The sequence below is a fragment of the Tiliqua scincoides genome, chromosome 2 (genome assembly GCF_035046505.1).
Source record: "Tiliqua scincoides isolate rTilSci1 chromosome 2, rTilSci1.hap2, whole genome shotgun sequence".
NCBI lineage: Eukaryota > Metazoa > Chordata > Lepidosauria > Squamata > Scincidae > Tiliqua > Tiliqua scincoides.
Genome location: NC_089822.1, coordinates 81,536,332 through 81,558,143, shown reverse-complemented (window position 1 = coordinate 81,558,143; position 21,812 = coordinate 81,536,332). Strand labels below are relative to the sequence as shown.

The 21,812-nt window shown below is 44.3% G+C and overlaps 1 protein-coding gene across 2 annotated transcripts in view; it reads right to left on the bottom strand.

Annotated features, from left to right (window-relative positions):
* Positions 1-21,812, bottom strand: part of FOCAD (focadhesin) — a 148,784-nt gene that overhangs the window by 111,802 nt on the left and 15,170 nt on the right. For both annotated transcript variants that reach the window (XM_066613797.1, XM_066613796.1), the window contains exons 6-11: positions 18,734-18,835; positions 16,363-16,573; positions 13,378-13,584; positions 10,414-10,501; positions 8,384-8,586; positions 2,142-2,399 (exon numbers count right to left, since the gene is read on the bottom strand). In XM_066613797.1, the coding sequence (XP_066469894.1) occupies positions 2,142-2,399; positions 8,384-8,586; positions 10,414-10,501; positions 13,378-13,584; positions 16,363-16,573; positions 18,734-18,835 (1,069 nt within the window). The remainder of the gene's footprint in view (positions 1-2,141; positions 2,400-8,383; positions 8,587-10,413; positions 10,502-13,377; positions 13,585-16,362; positions 16,574-18,733; positions 18,836-21,812) is intronic.

Sequence of the window (21,812 nt, the reverse complement as noted above, 5' to 3'; positions counted from 1 at the left end):
GAGGGAACAGCAGCCTGGCCATGAATGCAGTCAAGTCGCCATGTTTTTATGGCAGCTGATCAAGAAGGAAGGAATCATGAGGCAAGAGGCCCACGGGTTCAAACCACCCCTCCATCCAAGAACTGTGAATATTGCATGTTGGGGAGCCTATTCATGCATAGGAAGGGGGCATGAATAGGCTCCCAGGCTGCTTAGGAAGCTAGTAGAAACAGAGCAGAAACAGAGACTAGCCAAGGAAGAAAGATTTCAGAAAAAGCCTAGAGCTGCTTTCAGAAGTCTAAAGACCAAAAAAAAAAAAAAAGAGGAAGAATGTTCATTAACTTCTTTCCCTCATTTAAGGGCAGCTGGCTGGGTTGCCACTGGAGTATGTACTCTACCCTTTCCTGTACAAATTAAGATATTCAAAGACTGTGCTTTTGAGCACAATGAAATAAATAAATAGGTGGCCTTTCTGGGAGGTTTGCCATGCACAGCAATCTAAGCCAGCGGTTTTCAAAGTTGCTGGGAGTTTGAAAACCGCTATAAGACCTTGCGGGAGCAAGGCAGCGGGGTCAGGGGGAAGGCAGCACCATGATCCCCAGGTTTGCACTGCTCAGGGCACTGCAAGGGTTTGGGTGCACTTACCAGAGCCTCCTGCAACCACCTGGGGGTGCAGGGAGCCCTGCGCAAGCGTCTGCAGGGCTCCCTAAAGCTGCGTAGGTGAAAGTGGAGCGATCGCGCTCCACTCCCGGTTTAGCAGAAGTGGAGTGCGATCACTCCACTTTCACTTCTAAAGCATTTGGAAGTCCTGCAGACAGTCGCGCAGGGCTCCCTGCACACCTGGGAGGCTGCAGGAGGCTCTGGTAAGTACAGCCAAGCCCCTACAGCCCCCTGAGCAGCACAATCCTGGGGATCACACCACTGCCTCCTCCCTGCGTCCTGGCTGCTCCCACCCCTTAAGGGGGTAGAGGCCAGGGCCCATAGGCTGGGGTGTCATGACACCCCAGTTTGAAAAACCCTGATCTAAGCAATTGAGTGAAAGACTGAATAAACAATAAATAAAGTTACCAGATGTTGTATAATTCACAAGACACACTGTTGGGGGGGGCAAAGCTTTGGGTAAAGGTGCATCTTCTTTTAGTACAGTACAGTACAATATAGTACAGTACGAGGCCTTCAACAAGCCTTCAGCCCTATTTTCCTTGCTTCAGTTGCATCTGCTGGTATTGCAAAAGGACACTGTTTTGTAGGAGCATCTCCCTTCCATGCATGGAGGTTCAGGGATGACTACCTTTTGGATGAAAGAGGAGTAAGCTAGGTTTTTAATTTGCACTTACACAGCTATCTGAAGTCTGGTAGTGTAACCTTATGCATGTCTACTCAGAATTCCCAGAAAAGTATGCATAGAATTTCTCTCTCTCTCTCTCTCTCTCTCTCTCTCTCTCTCACACACACACACACACGGAGGGAATCACGCCTAGAGGAATAGGAACACTACTTGAATCAAATGTGAAAAGAAATTATGCTAGTTATCCCAATAAAGTAAATGTGAATATAAATATGGACGTGATAATTTCTGAACCCAAAACAGGAAAACGGAACGGAGTGGACCTGCAGAACAAAAGAAAGAGAAGAAAACCAGAAGGAATCTGACCAAGCACAGCCCTAGGTATCTTGGTGCCCAAAGTAAGGCACCAAAACACTGCTCATCTAGTCCTCTGGCACTTCCACCCCCCATTCCCTTACCTAAAGGTGCAGTGATGGCATTCCTAGTTAGCAGCCAGGCAAAATTCGCACAACTACGTTCTCCTGCACCAACTTTCAAGATGGGGGGGGGGGCTGGAGATACGGTCATGCTGGAGAAAAGAATGCTGCCCACAGAGCTGAGCTAGAGCGCCTCCTCTCTTCAGTGGCAACAGAACAAAGACTGTATGAGTGGCTGGGCAGCAGGATGAGGAGGCAAAAGTAGCCTCTGCAACCTGAGGCAACAGTCTCATTTAAAGCTTTAGGAAGCCAGCCTTGAGGCTGCAAAGTGAAAGAGCAGGGAGTGGAATGAGGTGAACTAGGAGTTTCAGTGCAGAAGTACACAAAGAGGTCAATTTCTAACCACTCAGCCAAAGTTGGCTGCAGGCCCCTAAATCTGTATTTATAGTTATTCTTACCTGGGATGAATCTGCTTTGGCTATTTCTGTAGTGGCAGCCAGTACGCTACGAAGACCAGCCCCATTTTCGTGAACAAGCAAGTAGGCAAGCAGAAGGAAAACATGGATAGGGACTTGAGTTGTAACAGGGAGCATGGATTTCATAGAAGACAACCAGTCAGACATGGAAGACTTCTCCCTCGTGGACACAAGGATCTTCCAGGTGGTATGCAAGAAACCATAAGAACCGGTAATGGGGAAGAAGGGCTCACAGGAGGTCTGATGGAAACCAAAAAAGAAAGGCAGAATTATGAAAAGAATTATGAAAGGCCAGATTAAGTTTTTTATCCACTCAACTTTCAAATACGGGCCTCTAATTTAAAATGAAAATTCAATATAAATTGTTCCTCAGTTATTTGCCTAAAATACACATGAAGAATAATACGACACCATCCTATGGCTATAAAAGCTTTTCCCTTCAAATAAAGTTCCTCCCTCCCAACTGCAAGTGTATTGAGCCCTATGGAAAGCGAAACTAAGCCACACAGTCACGTTTACTTGCAAGTAGGCAGACATGCCTTGGCTTCTGATCAGGACAGGCAAAGGGGAATGTGAGGACACCAAGATGGGCCTGATGGAACTGGATGGGCCCGATGGAACTGGAGCACAACAAATGATCCAGAAGGCAGCCCCCCCCCCCCCAACAAAAAAGGACAAAAATAAGAGGCTTCAACTGGTAGGGGGAATGTTTTCTATTTTGCACTTGTAAAGCCAGGTGGGTCTTTATCTTGATATGCTTGAAATAGAAGAACTTTAAACTGGGCACTGGGGAGGGCTGGAAATCTCACTGATTCTTTTTGGGGGGGGTGTTATTGCAGGCAGACACAGAGAAAATTCACTTGGTGGAACAGGGCTGGCTCCCCCTTATTTAATTATTTTATTTTAATTTAATTATTTATTTTAATTGCTTGATGATGTCACTTCTGGCCATGACATCACTTCCAATGGGTCCTGGACAGATTGCCATTTTAAAAAGTGGGTCCCAGTGCTAAAAGTTTGAGAACTGCTGCAATAAGTTGTTAGTAAGTTGACACGGGGTGTGTGTGTGTGAGACTCTACAAGTTTTCAAAATCACTAAAATCAGAATTTGGAGGAATAAGACCATCATGTTATATATCAATCAATGCGCAATTTCATGCAGAATGCAAAGAAACAAACCACATTGAAATATCTGTGTTCTAACAAAAGGTGCAGCCAGAAAACCAGTTGGGGCGGGGTGATGGTACATCACCACGCCCACCTGGGGCATTGCCCCGCCCACTACATGGGGTGACGCGCCAGCCTCCTGCACCAGGTGATGCGAATCCTAGTTATACCACTGGCTGTGATTACAATATTACAATCCCCTTCTACTTCCCAAAATGCTAATCATTGTAGGAAAGCATGAGAGAGTTCTGTTGGAAAAGTTATGACCAGCTTCCAAGCTCCAAGAACTGTGAGGTTTCTGCTATGCTAAAATTTTCTCCACTTCTTTAATATAGAGAGTACTGTAATTATATTCCGTTCCCAGAAGAGAGATTTTTTAAAGTAGCACTCCTAACAACCCAAGGGAAGGAGGAGTAATATATTTTGGCTTGTAAGCTGTTTCCATACATAGACTTTTCTCTGTCCACTTTTAAGCACCTTGCTCTACTCATCGCCCTAATGGCTAATGTAAGATGTTCATTCAAGATCACTAAGCAAGCAAAAGAATGATTGTTGTGATAATGAAAAATCACCCTAAGCCAGGGAAAATCTTGAAGGAGCAGAGCTCCTTCTGAGTTCCAGGTGGGTAGGACAGAGAAGACCAACACAGATTTACTTTTTTAAACTGCAGTTGTTCCTGTCAAACAAGTTCACATTGTTTAAATATGGGTTGTCATATCACAAATTATTAAAAAGCCAATTTCCTCAGACGTTCTAGAACAGGGGTGTCAAACTTAAGGCCCGGGGGCCAGAGGCGGCCCATGGAAGCTTTTTATCCGGCTCTCAGGCTTTCAGCTGCTGAGGTGTTACTGCTGAAAGAACATCCCACATGAAAATTGGGCACTCCCATATCTTGAAATATGATCAAGATTTGTGTATTTTCTCTTCTGTCTTTTGCAGCTAATGAGTTCTTAAGTGAGAAAAAAAGTGCTTACTTTTGGTTGTGACCTGTTTAATGACATCACTTCCTGCCTAATGACATCACCTCCGGCCCTCAGCAGGCATGATGAATGCAGTCCGGCCCTCTGAATGAAACGAGTTTGACACCCCTGTTCTAGAAGGAATGAAGCAGTACTCTAGGTGGATCGACTAACCCCAACCTAACTGCAGCCCTGCCAAGGTATGTCTGATCTGGATCAGAACCACAGCAGTATAGCTGGCATGAGGTTGTACCAGATCCTCGGCACTTTATGTTTTTAGGTCCTGCATGTGTATGGACCCGTCACAGCTTTCCCCTCTCCCCTGCAGCTTCCTTGTACCTCCTCCAACCCTTTCTGGCATTCCCTCCACCTATCTACCGGGGAGGTGGCAGCATTGTAGGTGGGCAGTCAGAGCACACTGCCACTGGCTGCCTTGGCTTGGTCCTCGGGTCAACTGCATTCAGAGGATCTCTCAGACCAAGCAAACTGTTTGGGGGGGCGGAGGGGGGGGGAAGAGAGAAGGAACCACTGCACAAGACTCATGCAGGAACTTCCTCCCTCTTGCTTATCCCTGGGATCCTCTTCACATAAATATGTGGTTACAAAAAGATGCTATTTGCCCCAGGAGAAAAGCCATATAAGTGCCTTTTTTTTTTCTTCCATAAGAAAGTAGAAGCTTCAGGGATGCATGATTTTCACCTGGAAGACAGCTTTGGGGGAAAGTTTAACACATACTCCCAATGTGGTTCTGATCCAGACTGGGGGGGGGGGTCCCATCAGTGACTGTCTTTTTTTTTTTTTTAAGTTGAAAAGATGAAATGCAATGATGCATTCCTTGTTTTGCCTAGTTTGGCTCTAAGGTAACATATAAATTGGGCCTTAATGACAGAAGACAATTTTGTTCTCAGGGTTCAGATCTGCCAAGTGGTGTTTGAATGAGCAGCCAAAGCAGTTCCACTGAATGGCACACACCCGTTTTAATTACATTGCTCAATGTAATGTAAATTCATTTTGGATAATGGGGAGTATAATACTCCTGTACTCTAAATGACCTTTTAAAAAGCCATTTCATGTAGAAGAATATTTTAGATTGTTAGCCCCCCATTTATTGCTTTCAATTATTGCACCTAGAAAATTAAGATCCAGCCACCTGCAAAGTTGCCACTTTGACTGATGGAATTGCTTAAATGTAAACGCTTCCCCTTCACTGCTCCCAGAGGGCTCTTACTATCTTCAACTGTTTTCATTCTGCTTCCTAATATGGAAACATAGAAGATTTTAAGGACCTATCTCGCAGGAATCCAGTCCTGCAAGACAAGTGTTTTCTGTGCCATTAAAGATGGTCAGAAGGATGTATGGTTGTTAAGATTTTCAAAATAGCTTCAGCATATCACAATTTCCCTTAAAATAAAAGCCACTGTTCTCCAAGCAGCTACATTCTAGAAATAGGAAACTGCCATTCTATTTTAAAGAAGGGGCAGTAGGTGGAGTTTAAACAGAAGGCCTTTGGAGATAAGTGCCACCAACTTCAACAGAAGTTACTTCCAAATACAATAGTACCTTGGGATTGCACAAGGAAAACAATTCCGGAAGCTGAGTGCGGTGTGAAACAGCCCTACTGAAGATGTTAAACAGCCCTACTTAGAGACATTCCTAGCAATTAGGAAATGGGGACTGCAGTAGCCCAAAATGCACTGCTCCCATGGGTTAAAATGGATATCAATCACACCAGGATGATGAGTGCTGTAATAGATCAGTGCTATTCTTATCAAAAGGTATGATGGTAGAGATGCTTGTATTTGCAGCATGACAACCCAAGTCTTCATATGTTTCCTAGAGAGTAAGGGCACAATCCTAACTCCTTATGTCAGTGTTTTCCAGCACTGACATAAGGGTAATGCAGCTCTGAGGTAAGGGAACAAACATTCCCTTACTTTGAGAAGGCCTCTGTGAGTGCCACCCAACTGCAGGATGCAGCACATGTCCCATTAGCACCACTATGCCAGTGCTGGAAAGCACTGACATAAGGGGTTAGGATTGCACCCTAAGTCTCTCTCTGTTCAGTGGAACCTACTCTCAAGGAAGTGTGCATGAGATTACAGTCTGAGGTCACACCTATTTGAAAATAATTTTTAAAGTAAGACTGAGGCCCGGTCTACCCACGCTACAGAATGAGGAGGTAGAAATACTCTACCAGACTGCAGGGGTGGGGAAGTCACATTTTTGACTGCTCTCTACATCAAGAGAGGGGTAGTAGCTCAGTAAGAAAAACATCTGCTTTGCATGTAGAAGGACCTTGCTTCAACCCCCAGTATCTCCAAGGTAGGGCAGAGGAAAAGTCCTTTCTGGAACCACTGTGCCGACAATACTAACATAGATGGACCAATGGTCTGATTCAGTATAAAGCAACTTCCTATGACTAAAAACCCTCTGTGAACAGAAAAGTAGCACAATAGCAAGTGCTCTAGGCTAGAAACATTCTCCCTAATGTACTGGTCTTTACTTTCAGGGAGTATTTTTATATAGAGGGCAATTTAACAGCGGCATCTCTATCTGCAACCTGAAGTAATACAGTCCATTCTACTATCTCATTTCTGCTGTATGTGTTGATCAAATCTTACTTACAAGTAAATCTGTATAGGATTAGGAGACATCTTTCTTAAGAGTTGCTCTTAAGAATCTTGTTGCTTTTCTCAGTTCAATGTGAGAAACAGCTTTTTTAAACCCATCATTTAATCTTAACCCATCAACCTACAAAAGAATTTGTAGACTGCATTCCCATGAACTCAAAGCTGTTAACAGGAAAACATACAAAAATGATAAAACCACTTCAAAGCAATCTCAACCAAAAATAAGCCAAGATCCAAGAACCAGCTGCAAAACCAGAAAAATCACTGAGACACAGGGGGAAAGTTTTAAACTCTTTCCAAAACTCAACAGAGACATAGGTTTTCTAACACCTTCAGGTGGAAGAGCTTAAGAGCAATCATAGTTAAGGCCCTGATTCTCTACCACTCCAAGCTGCCATAATGACAGAATCAAGAGCAGTACTGCTGTAGTCCAATAATAGCAGAGACAAGAAATGAACTGGGCTGTAAGAGTTCTGTCTCTTTGCCACTATGCTACTTTGAAGAGTACATTGTAGCTGTCAGTCTCATGTGGACTGAAGCACTTAATAGCACACTTCAGCTTTGCTAACAGCTAACACACATGCTCAGTCACAGAGTTAAACAGGATGTGGTCTACCCTCTCAACACATCAATCATCCATGCTCTAATTCAGATTTCATTCTGGCTCTCACTCTTACAGTGCTAGGTTTGGATGGGGTGAGATGGAACATGCTTCATTAACACAAACCAAAAGATCAGAGCGATATATACACTATATTAGCTCCCAAACTGATGGGTCACAACCCACTAGCCAGGGAAGCACTTGTTCCTGCCCCTTTAAAGAGCAGGGAGGAGGTAAGACAGCAACACAATGCCTAGGATCACGGGAGATATATTTTTTATTTACTGGCAGCCAGCGACTGAGTCCTGGGGGACCCAGAGAGCCTCCACAGAGCTCCCCGCATCTCCTAACATCTAAAAAAAGGAGAAGAAAAGGAACTTCATGTTTTTGCCATGAAACCAGAAGTGTCCGCTCTTTTTCCTCCCCTTTTTTATATGTTTGAAGACACAGAGAGCCCTGCAGAGGGCTTCCCAGATCCCCAGGACTCTGGCGCTGGGTCCCAGTAAGTAAAAACCCTCCTCCCATCTCCAGCAGCAGCATGATCCTCGAGATTGCATTGCTGCCATAGCCCCTCCCCCCACACACACACACCTTGGACCCAGTCCTATCCAACTTTCCAGTGTCAGTGCAAACACAATAGAGCACTGAGGAAAGAGAACAAATGTTCCCTTACCTGGAGGAGGCCTCAGTGACTATTCCCCTACTACAGGATGTAGTGCATGCCTCACTGGCACAGCTGCACCAGAGCTGGAAAACTAGATAGGATTTGGCCCTTAGGGTGTTCCCAACTCCCTTCTAGGAGTTTGGGAAGCACTGTACTATATGCTTCCCACCAAAAAACCGATAAAATCTGAATGGAAACATCACCGATTCCTTTTTCACTTTCAGTTCTTCCTGCTGTATAATTTCCAGAAGATTTATGGCCAACTGTTGCCTAGTGATGCCACCATCATCCTCAGACACACAGTTCTCAATCGTTGTGGAAGATAAGATCTGTAGTGCAGGCATCACCAGGATGAGGGCTGTGGGGAGAGTTGTCTTGGTTTCTGGATAGGAAAGCAGCTTGATGGCTAGTGGGGTAAAAGCAAAATTGCACCTGGAATGAAAACATTCTAGGTAATGTGTTATGAGAAAGGCAGTAGTCCTGCACTGTGATAAAATCTACTGTCCAAAACAAAGAATTGCCCACCAGAATGTGATAACATTCTAGTTTGGAGCACATATGTACAACATTCAGTTATTTGGCAATCGATGCCTCTACATCACATGGTAATTGGGTGCAGCAAAGTGATATTAAGCTTCTCTCTGTAGTACTTGAACTATACTAGCCCCCTTCTCATGTAACATCCCCACATAGAATGAAAAGTGAGGAAGGGGAATGGAATCATGTTGGTTGACCCCGCTTCTAACCTCCACATGTTTGGTAAATAGGAATAGGTCCCACAAGTGTTCAACAGTTATGATAATTGGTAGCCCCACTATAAACCTTGACTTTGTGCTACAATTACTATATCATTCAAAGTGAGAAGACCCCAAAAGATCAACTCTCTGCTTATAGGGCCTTATACAAATTCAGGGCCTTGCACTTTCCCACTGATCCTCTGCACACAAATGATTTGGGAAGGTCCAAAAAAAGAAACTAGGCACTGTACAATATACATTAATAGATAGGAACTAACCAAGGGGTTTACAATGTAAATGAAGAAGAAAATAAATGAAAATAAAACACTGGCAAAAAAAGGCCAAACACAATTAGAGACTATGGGCGCAATCCTAACCCCTTATGTCAGTGCTTTCCAGCATTCCCTTACTTTGAGGAGGACTCAGTGAGTGACACCCAACTGCAGGATGCAGCACATGTCCCACTGGCACTGCTATGCCAGTGCTGGAAAGCACTGACATAAGGGGTTAGGATTCCACCCTAAGTGAAATAAAGAGGAAAGAATCAATTAAATGAATATTGTCAGGTAAAGTGTTGCAAAGTTAAGAAACAGCACCAGACAAAGATGAAAGGTCATCAGCAGCCAGAGAAGGAATACATTTGCATGTAAGAAACAGAAAGTTATGATTAAAAAAGAAAAGAGCGGTAAAGATTGTGATGAAAAATTAAAATTAAAGAAATAGGATTATATTTGAAAAAAATAAGGCAGGCAGCAGAATGTAAAATAGGGCAGGAGAGAAATAGGGAAGATTGGATCCTGTAGGTGGTAGAAACACAAAGAAAGGCAAGCTGCACAGCAGAAAGCGTCCTGCCAAGGCTGTTGGCCAATCTGACTTAGGGTGGAAAGAGAAATTTCTTCCTGACCCCCCTCCCCTCCCGCAAAGAAAGTGAGCCAAACACATTCACCAAGTCAAATCAAGGCAGCTTTTAGGTATGGAACCTCAAAGCTCAAAACTGAATCCTAAAGTTGCAGATAAAGCAGTAAAAAACATTAATACCAAGACTCAACCTTCCAAATCCCAAGAGGCCAATTTAACGGAAATTGCAAGACGAAAGTGTCCAGCTTTGGCCAAAATCCTAACCAACTTTCCAGCTGTGGCATAGCTGTCCCAATTGGATGTGTGGTGTATCCTGCAGTTGGGAGGCACTCACAGAGGCCTCCTCAAAGAAAGGGAATGTTTGTTCCCTTATCTCAGAGCTGCATTGCCCTTATGACAGTGCTAGAAAGTGGGTTAGGATTGTATCTAGTGAAGACTTGCTCCAACACACCTATGCCAAGGATACAATAGAAGATAAAGGGAAAAAACTCCTCCTAATTTACATTCTGATTACTATTTCCAATGCAATGAAAATGGGGAATAGAACTTATAGACATCAGCTAAAGTCTCTGGATGAACAAAAAGATGACATGAAAGCAAACAACTTGAACACAGATATTTCTACAACAAAACCTTACCAAAGTTTAAGATGGGACTTTGCTGACTAGCTGGAGTTTGCAACAAGAGCAAACCTAATTCAATTATAGCCATCTCAAATGGAAAGCCCTGCAGAAGAAGGAAAGATAATCAAGTTGAAATCTCTTCATTGACAACAGCTTGTGGAAAAGCAAAGAATCGTGACAATATTTCGCATCCTTGTTTTTCCAAAATACAGCATGTTGAATATACTGGGTAAGTCCAAGCTTGGTCCCTAAAAGAAACAAACTAGAGCCTTTTCCAGTGTAACTCAGAGATGTGAGAACTGAGAAATGCCATAGCTGACCTCTCCTCGCATTGCTTTGGGAACACTGGATATCTGAAGTCTCGTGTGAGAAGCTGGCAATGCAACTTTTTTATTTATAATAGGTTGGGATGTACAGGTTCGGCATCCCTTACCCAAAATGCTTGAGACCAGAAGTGTTTTGGATATCAGATTTTTCTGTATTCTGAAATATTTGCATATACATAATGAGAGTTGAGGGGGCCCATGTTGAAAAACAAAATTCATTTATGTTTCATATACCCCTTATACCAGTGGTATTCCAACTGGGGCATCTTGACCCCCCATCCTGTGGGTCCTGGCCTCTGCCCTCTTAAGGGGTGAGGGCAGCCAGGAGATGGGGAAGGCAGCAGCATGATCCACAGGATCGCGCCGCTCAGGGGGGCTGCAGGGGCTTGGGTGCACTGGACCAAGCCTCCTGCAGCCTCCCAGGAGTGCAGGGAGCCCTGCGCAACCTTCAGCAGGGCTCCCCAGGTCAGGAAAAGTGAAAGCAGAGCGATTGCGCCCCACTCCACAAAACCGGAAGCGGAGAAGGATCGCTCTGCTTTCTCTTCTGACGGGGCTACAGGGACTGGGGTGCACTCACCAGTCCCTGCAGCAGCCGTCCCTGTGTGCGGGGAGCCCTGAGCGAGCACCTGCAGGGCTCCCCAGGTCAGAGAAAGGGAGAGTGGGGCGATCACACTCCACTTCTGCTTTTGCGGAGGCAGAGCAGATCGCCCCACTCTACCTTTCCCTGACCTGGGGCGCCTTGCAGGCGCCCGCGCAGGGCTCCCCACACACAGGGATGGCTGCTGCAGGGACTGGTGAGCACATCCCAGTCCCTGCAGCCAGCCCCCTGAGCGACGCGATCCTGGGGATGCCTTCCCCCTTCCCCTGCTGCCTCCCCCCCCACCCCCGCCAAGACTTACTGCAGGTTTCAAACTCCCGGAGAGTGTGAAAACTGCAGCCTTACACACATAGCATGAAGGTAATTTTATACAATATTTTAAATAATTTTGTACATGAAACACAGTTTATGATTTTATTCCTTTAGGCAAAAATGTAGAGTCATGTTGGCATTCTATATTTTGGAATACTCCATATTTCGGAATTCCGGATAAGGGATGCCCAACCTGTAATAATAATACTATCATTATTACTTCTGTGAGAGGTAACAATGATGTCATGGGAAGGAGCCATTCTGTGATTCCTTTCATGGGACCTGGGAAGGATCAAACCAGTCCTATTACAATCATTCATGCATCTTTGCAGTACTGAAGCAAGCAAATTTAGTTTTACCAACGCCTGGACTGCAGCAGTTTTCTCTAGTTTACTGCAGGAGAGTAAAATCCTAGGCATAAATGCCAATCTAAATGTTCAGAAATGAGACACAGTGCATCCATTCTGAAGTGTACAATTATGGAATACAGCATTGCTTCCCAAACTTCTACAAGGGAGTTGGGAGCACTGTAAGCTGTTGCAGGGAGCGGGGAAGACAGCAGTGTGATCATCAGGATTGCACTGCTGCTGGGGATGGGAGGGGTGCTTTTTTACTTACCTGCAGCCACTGCTGCAGTCCTAGGAAGTCCAGGAAGCTCCCTGCGGGGCTTCCTGTGCCTGTAAAAGTCTAAGGGCCCAATCCTATTCAACTTTCCAGTGCTGATGAAGCCTCAATGTAGCTCCCTTAGTAAGGGAACAAATGTTCCCTAACCTTGAGGAGGCCTCTGTGACTACCCCTATCACAGAATGCAGGCACATGCCCTATTGGCATGACTGCATCAGTGCTGGAAAATTGGATAGGATTGGGCCCTAAGGCCCACACTTTCTAACCACACTTTCCTGAGAGTAAGCCCCATTGAACAAAATAGGACTTACTTCTGAGTAGACCTGGTTAGGATTGTGCCCTATGGAGAGTAAAAAGGGCACTTCCTGTTTTCTTGACAAAACCCAAAGTGCCTGTTTTTTTTTTTTAAAGACTTTTAAAGGCATAGAGAGCCCTGCAAAGAGCTCCCCGGACCCCCCCAGGACTGCAGCGCTGGTTGCAGGTAATTAAAAAAAACTCCTTCCCATCCCCAGCAGCAGTGTAATCCTGGGGATCACGCTGCTGCCTTCCCCCCCTCCCCACTCCTTAAAAAGGCAGGGAGAAGTGCTCTCTTGGCTGGTGGGTCACAACCTACCAGTTTGGGAACAACTGATAAGAGTTTATGGGTGTGACAGCGGAATGCTTCCAAACATTAAAAAAAAAACCCTCCCTGTATATATAAAACTAATGTGACTAGAGACCATCTATTGCTGGTCTCATTCAAATGAAAAGTCTTTGATACAGAAGAATAGTCAATCATACAATTCTCTTCTTGCATTCTGAAGTGGTACAGTCTTGAAGGACTTTAGTAAACACCCAAAAACTCCCAATTAATGGAAGCATCTATGTATTCTCTGTTTTTAAGACACTTCCTATTCACATGATGAATGTGAATTTAATAATGGGACAAAGGTTCTCACGTTAACCATGAGGTCAACAGACACCATCAAGAATCCTTTCATTTCTTCATGCCTGCTACAGCTATACATGAACATAGACCAGATATATTCTAGGGCACAAATGTCTTCAAGTAAAATGAGTTTGGTAGCGACCGAGTCAAGTATTTAAGGTACATGAGAAAATTATCTGTTCACAGCCTACCTCTTTCAAGCACTCAATATTTTCCTCCATTAAGCAAATTAAAGATGAGCATTCCCCTGTGGCATGCAGGCAAACCTCACAGAAGCACAAAAACTGCAGACAGAGTTGGTGTAACTGGACTTTCCAAAAAAGAGGGTAGCGCAGCAGACTCTGGAATAACTCCTTCAGAAAAAGCAGAGTTTCTGTGATTTGTGGCAGATCTTTTATCTGCAAAAGGAAGAGAGAGAAAAAAACCAAGATTGAGAGTGTATTTTTGCATATAGGTTCACCTACTATCAAGAGCATCAGGCAATAATGGGCCTGAGAGTGAGAGTGAGCCAACATAGATCAAATAAGAGACACAGAACTTTCACAGAATGCTTTTCAGTAGTGTCAGTTTCAAGATTCCTAAGCACATAATCAAGTAGTGTCCTTCATATGTGAATCAGACCTTAATATGCAACCTTGGGAAGAAATGGCTTAACTTCATTATCATTCACAAGACTTCCTTCCTTAGAACTTTTGCTCCTAGGCAGGGGGGAAAATGTCAAGTGATTTTATAGTTTTGGTAGGTTACCATTAAAAGCTGGGGGGGTGAGTAGTCAACCATTACATCAATCTGTCCTGTCATTTAATTATTTACCATTATAAACAAGATCATTATGATGACGTGGTTGTCCTCCAACAATACATTCCAAACAAACTGGAGAGGGAGGTTCACACATGAGAATCTCCTAATGAGGAGAAGCCAGGACATCCTGCAAACCGCCTCCCACTCTCTTCCATAAGTCTCCACAAGAGTGTATAGGGGAAAATGAAAGCAGCAAATAATAATGGAAATGGAGCCATTCCTTCATGAGAATGCTTGTGGCCAGTGTTTCAAGGTAAGCAGTTAGAGAGTATAACAATAAGTGGTGGAAAAAGCTGGCACACACAGCAAGCTGCTTTTTGCAGAGCAAATACTCCAGGCCTCCACGAGCTCCAAAAGTGATGCTCCACAATCCTAAAGATAATCTGGAGAAAGGCCAAGAGCCACCTGCTCACAGAGAAGGAATGTCTTAAGCAAAAAAACAAAACTGTGACCCTAGAAATATGTGGACTGATAATCTCATGTATTGTAACCAGATGCAGTAGATGACAGAGTTCCTGTATTTTTAATAGTATTTATATTGTATTTTCTTATTTATTTCAAGAATTCATATGCTGCTGATGAATAAAAGCATTTTTTTAAGAGGCCTACAAAGTTAACGACAAAAACGACAATAAAAACCATGCAAAGAAAGAGCAGCAGAAAGAAAACAGCATAAGAACAATTAAAAGTCTAGGATAGAGTTCCCAAACTTGCCGGGGACATGGTACCCCTGCAGTGTCTTCTTCCCAGCTTAGTCAGGTGCCACCATCCTGGATCTCACAAAATCTCAAAAGACCCAAATCATGTGAGATCCAAGATAGCAGCACCCAGCAGAACTGTTGGAGGATAGACCAGGGACATCTCATGGCGCTCCTGTGAGTGTGCTTCAGTGCCCTAAGGTGCCATTGTGCACAAACCACTGGTTTAGGATAATATAAAAGTCCTTATTGTTGAGGTCTGAACCCAGGAAATCACTCAGGTCCTGTGCACAGGAGGGAATGCAACAAACACTATGGTTTATAGTCTGTTTGTAGCACGTAACAGGCAGCAGCTGTTCCTGATTGCTGACTCTGTGCAGCTGATTGTGGGTGTGCCTTGTGCATATACCAAGGCCGCAGACAAACACTCCTCGGTGAGTGAGGGTGAGCGTGTAGGGTGGTGAGTGTTAAGGAATAGGAATCAGGATGCCGTATATGTGTGTTGCTGTATGACTGACCAGTGTTGCTGTAAATATCCTTGTATATAATATATCTTGGTGATGGAACCTACCTCTCGTGTCAAGTGCTTCTTTGCCTTCTGAGAGATTGCCTTGGACATCAGCCTCGAGTTTCTGTTGTGCTGCCGTTTGATTTTGCTCTGTTGGAGACTCCTACACACACCCAAACCTCCCACAACACTTATCTACATCAAAAGATGCCAAAGCAGACACCAGACAAGCTGTCCAAGGGAAACAGCTGTCCCTGTTCCACAAACAGGGTGTGAACATCGAGAAAGCCCTCGTCCAAGTCTTCATTTGCATCATCCTAAATGGCAGGAGTCACTTAAAATCCTCCAAAGATTACCTCAAGTAAGCACATATTGGAGAAGATGTTTTCATGTACTCTAAAACCCAAACCATGAAGGGCTTGAAAGGTAAAGTGAGAAGAGGGCATGCTGGTAGATGCAGTTTGCTGTGTCATAGTGCTAGAGGTGTGAGAAAGCCATTTGTACAGAAGTTTGCTATTCCACACACTTTTAAAGGAACAGGAGTCCTGTCCTCTGTTGCATCCAATCACCAACTCTCTCATCTCTGCTAAGTGTGGTATTAATTTGCAATCTTTGACCCTCTTTTTGGTTGTGGGGGGAGAGCTCAACATAGTAAATATCCTATGTTGGCACACATCAGACTTGGGGAATACATACCACACAGGACTATGAAACACCTTTTTACTTCAGTTCTGGATATCCTCTGTGGTCTACACTAGGGCTCTCCAAACCCCGGCCTGCGAGCTGGAAAAAGCCCCCCACCCCCACCCTGTGAGCAGCACATACCATTCTGCCATGTCACAGCTTATTTTACAAGCTGATTGCTGCACAGGGACGCTCTGGGCAATTGTGTTTGCTTGACATCCTGCTGCAGAGCCTGCTGGGATACAGGGCAATACACGCAACTGCCCAGAGTGTCCCTGTGCAGCAACTGGCTTGGAAAATAAGTGGTGACATGGCAGAATGCTAAGTGCCTTTTGGGAGGGGGAGGGCTTTTCCCAGACACAGTGGTCTCCAGTTTGGAAACTGTTGGTCTATGCATTACTTCTTTCTCCCTTCCTCCCTGCACCTGTACCAACAAAAGCTCCTTAACTGTGTGCATTTACAGACAGACTAGACATAAATCCCACCTGACAATGTGGAACCAAGTCACAGAAGAGCTGAAGGAGATAACACTCAAGGACAGAGGGCTTTTCTTTGTTCTTGTGCCCAAACGGCTGAAGGCAGACTCGAAGCAGACCCATTCGTAATTCAGCATGTTCCCGTTGTTGGCAAGGCTCACAGTAGAGATATCTTAGAAATGGTGTCATTATAGAGACATGTGAGCTTTCTGCACTACAGCTGAAGAAAAGAATTTGAAAAGATCACACAAAAGTCCAACCACAGAACACTGAGGAAGCAAATTGTGTTTTCAGTGTAATTATGACAAATTCAGAGATTGACAAGAAATGGAGAACTGAGTGATACTGACTGGGAAGAGAGATTACCCTTAACCAGGGGTGCCCAAACCCCAGCTCTGGGGCCACTTGCAGCCCTCGAGGCCTCTCAATGCAGACCTCAGGGAGCCCCCAGTCTCCAATGAGACTCTGGTCCTCTGGAGATCTGCTGGAGCCTGCACTGGCCTGACACAACTGCTCTCAGCATGAGAGCAACTGTTTGACCTCTTGCGTGAGCTGTGGGATGAGGGCTTCCTCCACTGCTTGCTGTTTCAGGTCTGTGATGCAGTAGCAGCAGCAAAGGAAAGGCCGGGCTTGCATTGTGCAAGGCCTTTTATAGGCTTCGAGCTATTTCAAGACCTTCATTCATTCATATAAGTTCATATTTAATATATTCATTTATGTAAACTTATGTAAATTTATTCAAATTTTAAATGTAAATTAATTCTTTTTTTCCCCGGCCCCCAACACAGTGTCAGAGAGATGATGTGGCCCTCCTGCCAAAATTTTGGACACCCCTGCCCTAGACAATGTAGCACCAACTGGGTGATATGCATTCACATTTGACCATTGTATGTAAATCTATGGCACTGAACCAAAAGGGGAGCAACCAAAAGGAGAGGGAAAAAAGCATGACCACCCTTGTTACTAAAGGAGTGGCAAAACCTTTTACTGCATGCTGAGTGTCCTTTCACCTACATTCGCCTTCCTATGCAATGCTTCAAAGTATAAAACTCACTGCAGGGTCTCAACATGTTATCATGTGATAAACTGGCATCAAATGAAAGGGGTAGTTGCATGCAACTAGCATAGACCCATTAATCAACATGGCTGCCCAACCAGACAACTTGTCAAGCATATGTCAGAAATGCAGCACTATGCTGAGATGTGCAATTAATAAATCTATACTAGTTGTATGTATCTAACCTTTTCATATGCAGCCAGTTTATCACTGGTAACACACACTTATCCCACCATACTCCATACACCATACACCATACACCATTCTGAATTCTGCAACAACAAAACCATGTCAACACTTTAAAAATCCTCACTGATACACTTAGAGGTAACTGAATCATGCAGAAGAGCACCTTGTACAATCCACACAACTGATTCACCTTATGAGGAAGTGGGGAAATAACTTTAAAACGTCTGAACATCAAAGTCTCCCTTTACAGTAGAGCTTCCCAAACTTACCAGGCCTGTGATGCCCTGTTCATACTGCCGACTGTCACAGAACCCAGAAGTGTCAATAATGCGCAACACAATGATGTCATTGACACTTCTGGGTCACACTGGCTAAAAAAAAAAGAAAACCTAAAAATTGCCATAAAGCCAGTCAGGGAGGGCAGGAAGGGCCCAAACCTCATCCCATGTAGCCCTCACCAAGTGGAGCAGAGCTTTTACTCCACAATCCTCTGCACTCACCCTGAGCAGCTTGGCCGAGCAGCTTGGCCAGTGCACGGACTGCATCCAGCACGGGAAGCTCTGCTTTACAGGAGAGTTTGAGTATAGGAGAGAAAACTAAGCTACAAATCCAGTGGAAGATTTCTATAGCATAAGAACATAGGAACATAAGAACAGCCCCGCTGGATCAGGCCATAGGCCCATCTAGTCCAGCTTCCTGTATCTCACAGCAGCCCACCAAATGCCCCAGGGAGCACACCAGATAAAAGGAGCAAGGAGGAGATGTCTAGTCTCCCCCACCCCCAACACTGTTGATTTCTACATACAGGGAGATTTATATGAGGGAGCAATTCCAAAAAGCAATATCCCACACATATTCTGATGTAGTACAGTGGCATTAAAGAGTTAAAAAACAAAGAATTTATACTTTGTTATCTTAACATCTTTTTTGATATGCTGGAAAATGCCATATACCTCTGAAACACCACTCCTTTGAGGGCAGAAACACCACTGCTTTGAATTGTTTTAAGCTTGAATTCAAATAAGAACCTTCAGGCCCCACACAAAATGGCTCAGGGACTGCATGTTGCTGGTGTATAGGCCACCTCACTCTCATCCCCATCTCATGGACATATAGGCTAATCAGTGTGTCTACCTTTCTGGGCAGTGCTGGAAAAAGGCTGTCATCTGCTGTAGGAGAACTGGCCAGCAGTCCGGTCTGTTCTCAAGTATGGTGATCAAGGGATGAGGAGACTTCCTGGAAACAATAAATAAATACAAAGAATGCAACCTGGTTTGGAGCAAGCGACACTCAATAACCTTCAAATACAACTTGAAGCAATTAAAGTTTCTAGTACGTATTTCATCAAAACACAGAATAAAATACTAAGCTGTACAAATAAGGTGTGCAAACTAAATTTCCTAATTTAAAGAGGCAGCCCCTAAGCAAGGCCAAGCAGCCAAACCACAGATGCTGATAAATGTATCTTAATAATAACTGTTGCTGCATATCTTTGTCATGTGCTTTCTCCTATTCCCTTCCTGCCACACCTCTTCATTTCACGTGGCTGAAAACACATGGGAAACAAGTCAAGATTTCACAAGAATTGAACTAAGTCTCATTTTTAAGAAGTTCAAACCATCCACCATTTCAGAGACGAATACAGTGACACTCTTGTGTACTCATTAATGCCCTTATCCTCACAAAGATCAGTGCCTAAGCTCCCACATCTTCCCTTCCCCCCAGGGCAGGCCCAAAGACCTCCTGACACATGAAGCGACAAGGCAAATGCCGCCCCCTCCTTACCGGATGATGTGCCTGCTGCTCCCACTCTCCAATGTACTAGCTCAGCACTCCAATCCCCTCCCCTCATTTCCTCTTCCTCTCTGTCTGTTCCTTTTCCAATCTGGGGAGTGACGCGGAGGCGGGGAGAGGGCGGGTGGGAGGCGTGCCAGGGGGAGGGAGGCAGGTCCAGTGAAGCTCCGCTCTATCAGATCCAAGGCGTTCGTGTGGGGCTCTGCGCCCTACACGAACGCCGTTACCTTACCGCCGACCTTTTGGTCAGCAGTAACGTGAGTAGCCCCATGGCGGAGCTGCTTCCCTTACCCTGGAGAAGGGGACAAAAGTGCCGTCTGCAGTAACCTGGGGTGCAGAGGATGTAGTGGCAGCTGTTTTTGGTGCCACCGAAGCTGGGCACCCTGGGCAGCTCAGGATTGGGCTGCCCGACAACCATTTCAGTTGGCTTCACGGATGGGCCAGTCCTATTCTTCCCAATCGCACAATGCTGAAAACTGAGGCGTACAATGTACACATTTACTGTTGTAAACCAATAGCCTGCTCTGCATTTGTTTCTGAGGCACACTGTTAAACTGATGACCGCATGTGAGTTTTAGAGGTAGCCTATCTCTGAGTGTCAGCTGCAAGGGAGTGGCACTGGGATACAGGTATCTTGTTGCCTTGTGTGCACCCAGAGGCAACTGGTGGGCCACTGTGAGATACAGGAAGCTGGACTACTTGGGCTCCTGGCCTGATCCAGCAAGACTCTTATGTGCTTATGACATGGAAGTTCAGAATGCTTAATCCAATAATAGATTTGGTAGCACCTTCTATAGCGAAAAGTCAAGCATGCTGGAATAAGTTAGAAATTGGGTAAATTTTTCATTAGTAAATGTTCACAATCTAGGCAGGCAGTTGTGGGAAGCAGTAAGCAGTATGAAGCATGCCTGCTAGATTCAAAATAAAATGCTGATGATGTGCTTGGGTTCACGCTAGAGGTGCACTGGCTTCATCTCCAGAGTCTCTAGAAGTTCAATAACCGGGTTATTGAACTTCTAGAGACTCTGGGGAAGAGGCCAGTGCACCTCTAGCAGATCTCCAAAAGGCAAAAAAACAGTAATAGCATTTTGCCAGGGACAGCTATCAGAAAAGAGAGATTGTACCTAGTAAGCAGGGACTGTGGAAATCAAGCACTTCGGCCTGCAGGCAGATTTGCTTTCTTGAAAAATGAAACCATTATAGTTCCATTCTAATTTAGATATACAGTGCAGGCAGTTCTTGATTAACATGGTCTTAATTTCCACATTTTGGATATAGTGCAGTTTGCAAGTGAATTCTGGAAGTCTAATTTATGCTGGCAGTTTTTGAAATAACACAGTCAATTAGCTGCTAATCAGTTGCTAACAAGCAAACCCATTAGATCCTGGCAGCTTGGGGGGGGGGGGAGAGGGGTCTTCCCTAAAGGCAGAAGGTAAAAGAGAGAAAAGGAAAATGCATTCATATGTCACTTCCTGCTTTCTCTGTTTCCTTGCTGGCATCTTTGTTTTCATCACTTTTTCCTCAACCACTGACATCAGTAGCCATTAACTCCCAGTAACCTCCCTTTATGACATCTTGGGCACTGACCATGTGTTGTGCCTTGCGATTGTCAAAAAATTATTATTATTATTATTATTATTAACAGTATTTATATACCGCTTTTCAACTAAAAGTTCACAAAGCGGTTTACAGAGAAAAAAATCAAATAACTAATGGCTCCCTGTCCCAAAAGGGCTCACAATCTAAAAAATCTAAAAAACCGCTGGCGTGCCCTGAAAGTTTTACTACTTTGTCGGTGTACTATGAGATGAAAAAGGTGGACATTCGCTGCCCTAACGTATACCAGTTACAGTACACTGGTTCCTATGGGAAATTGTAATTTATGTGTTTTTAATATTTGCGCACATTCCCTGTGTACATTGAGAGCTCCCAATACTGCTGTATTATTAAAATTATTAAAAATATTTATATACTGTTTTTCAACTAAGAAATTCACAAAGTAGTTTACAGAGAAAATAAAATAACTAAAGGGATCCTTGTCCCTGAATTGTTCCTACTTTTAAGGAGTACAATCTTGCATTCAGACTCTAGAGATACTACTAGCACAATCCTGTGCTAGTAGTAGACAGGGCTTACTCCCAGCAAGTGTGTACAGGATTGCAGCCTAAGAGAACAATCTAAGTGGGACCTCAACAGGTTTTAGCTATCTCTGGACTGAAAGACAATGACATCCCATATTCTCCACAATGAGAGGCAATACAGATAGTAATAGACTATTCCTTCAAAATAAACTAATGTACATTTGAAATCTAATTTGAAACACTTTGTATTAGTGCTTTAATATTCCCTGTGACCTTATTAGGACACTGGGTAAGTGAATGCATTTCATTTTACTTAAAGAGCCATAAATGTCACCATT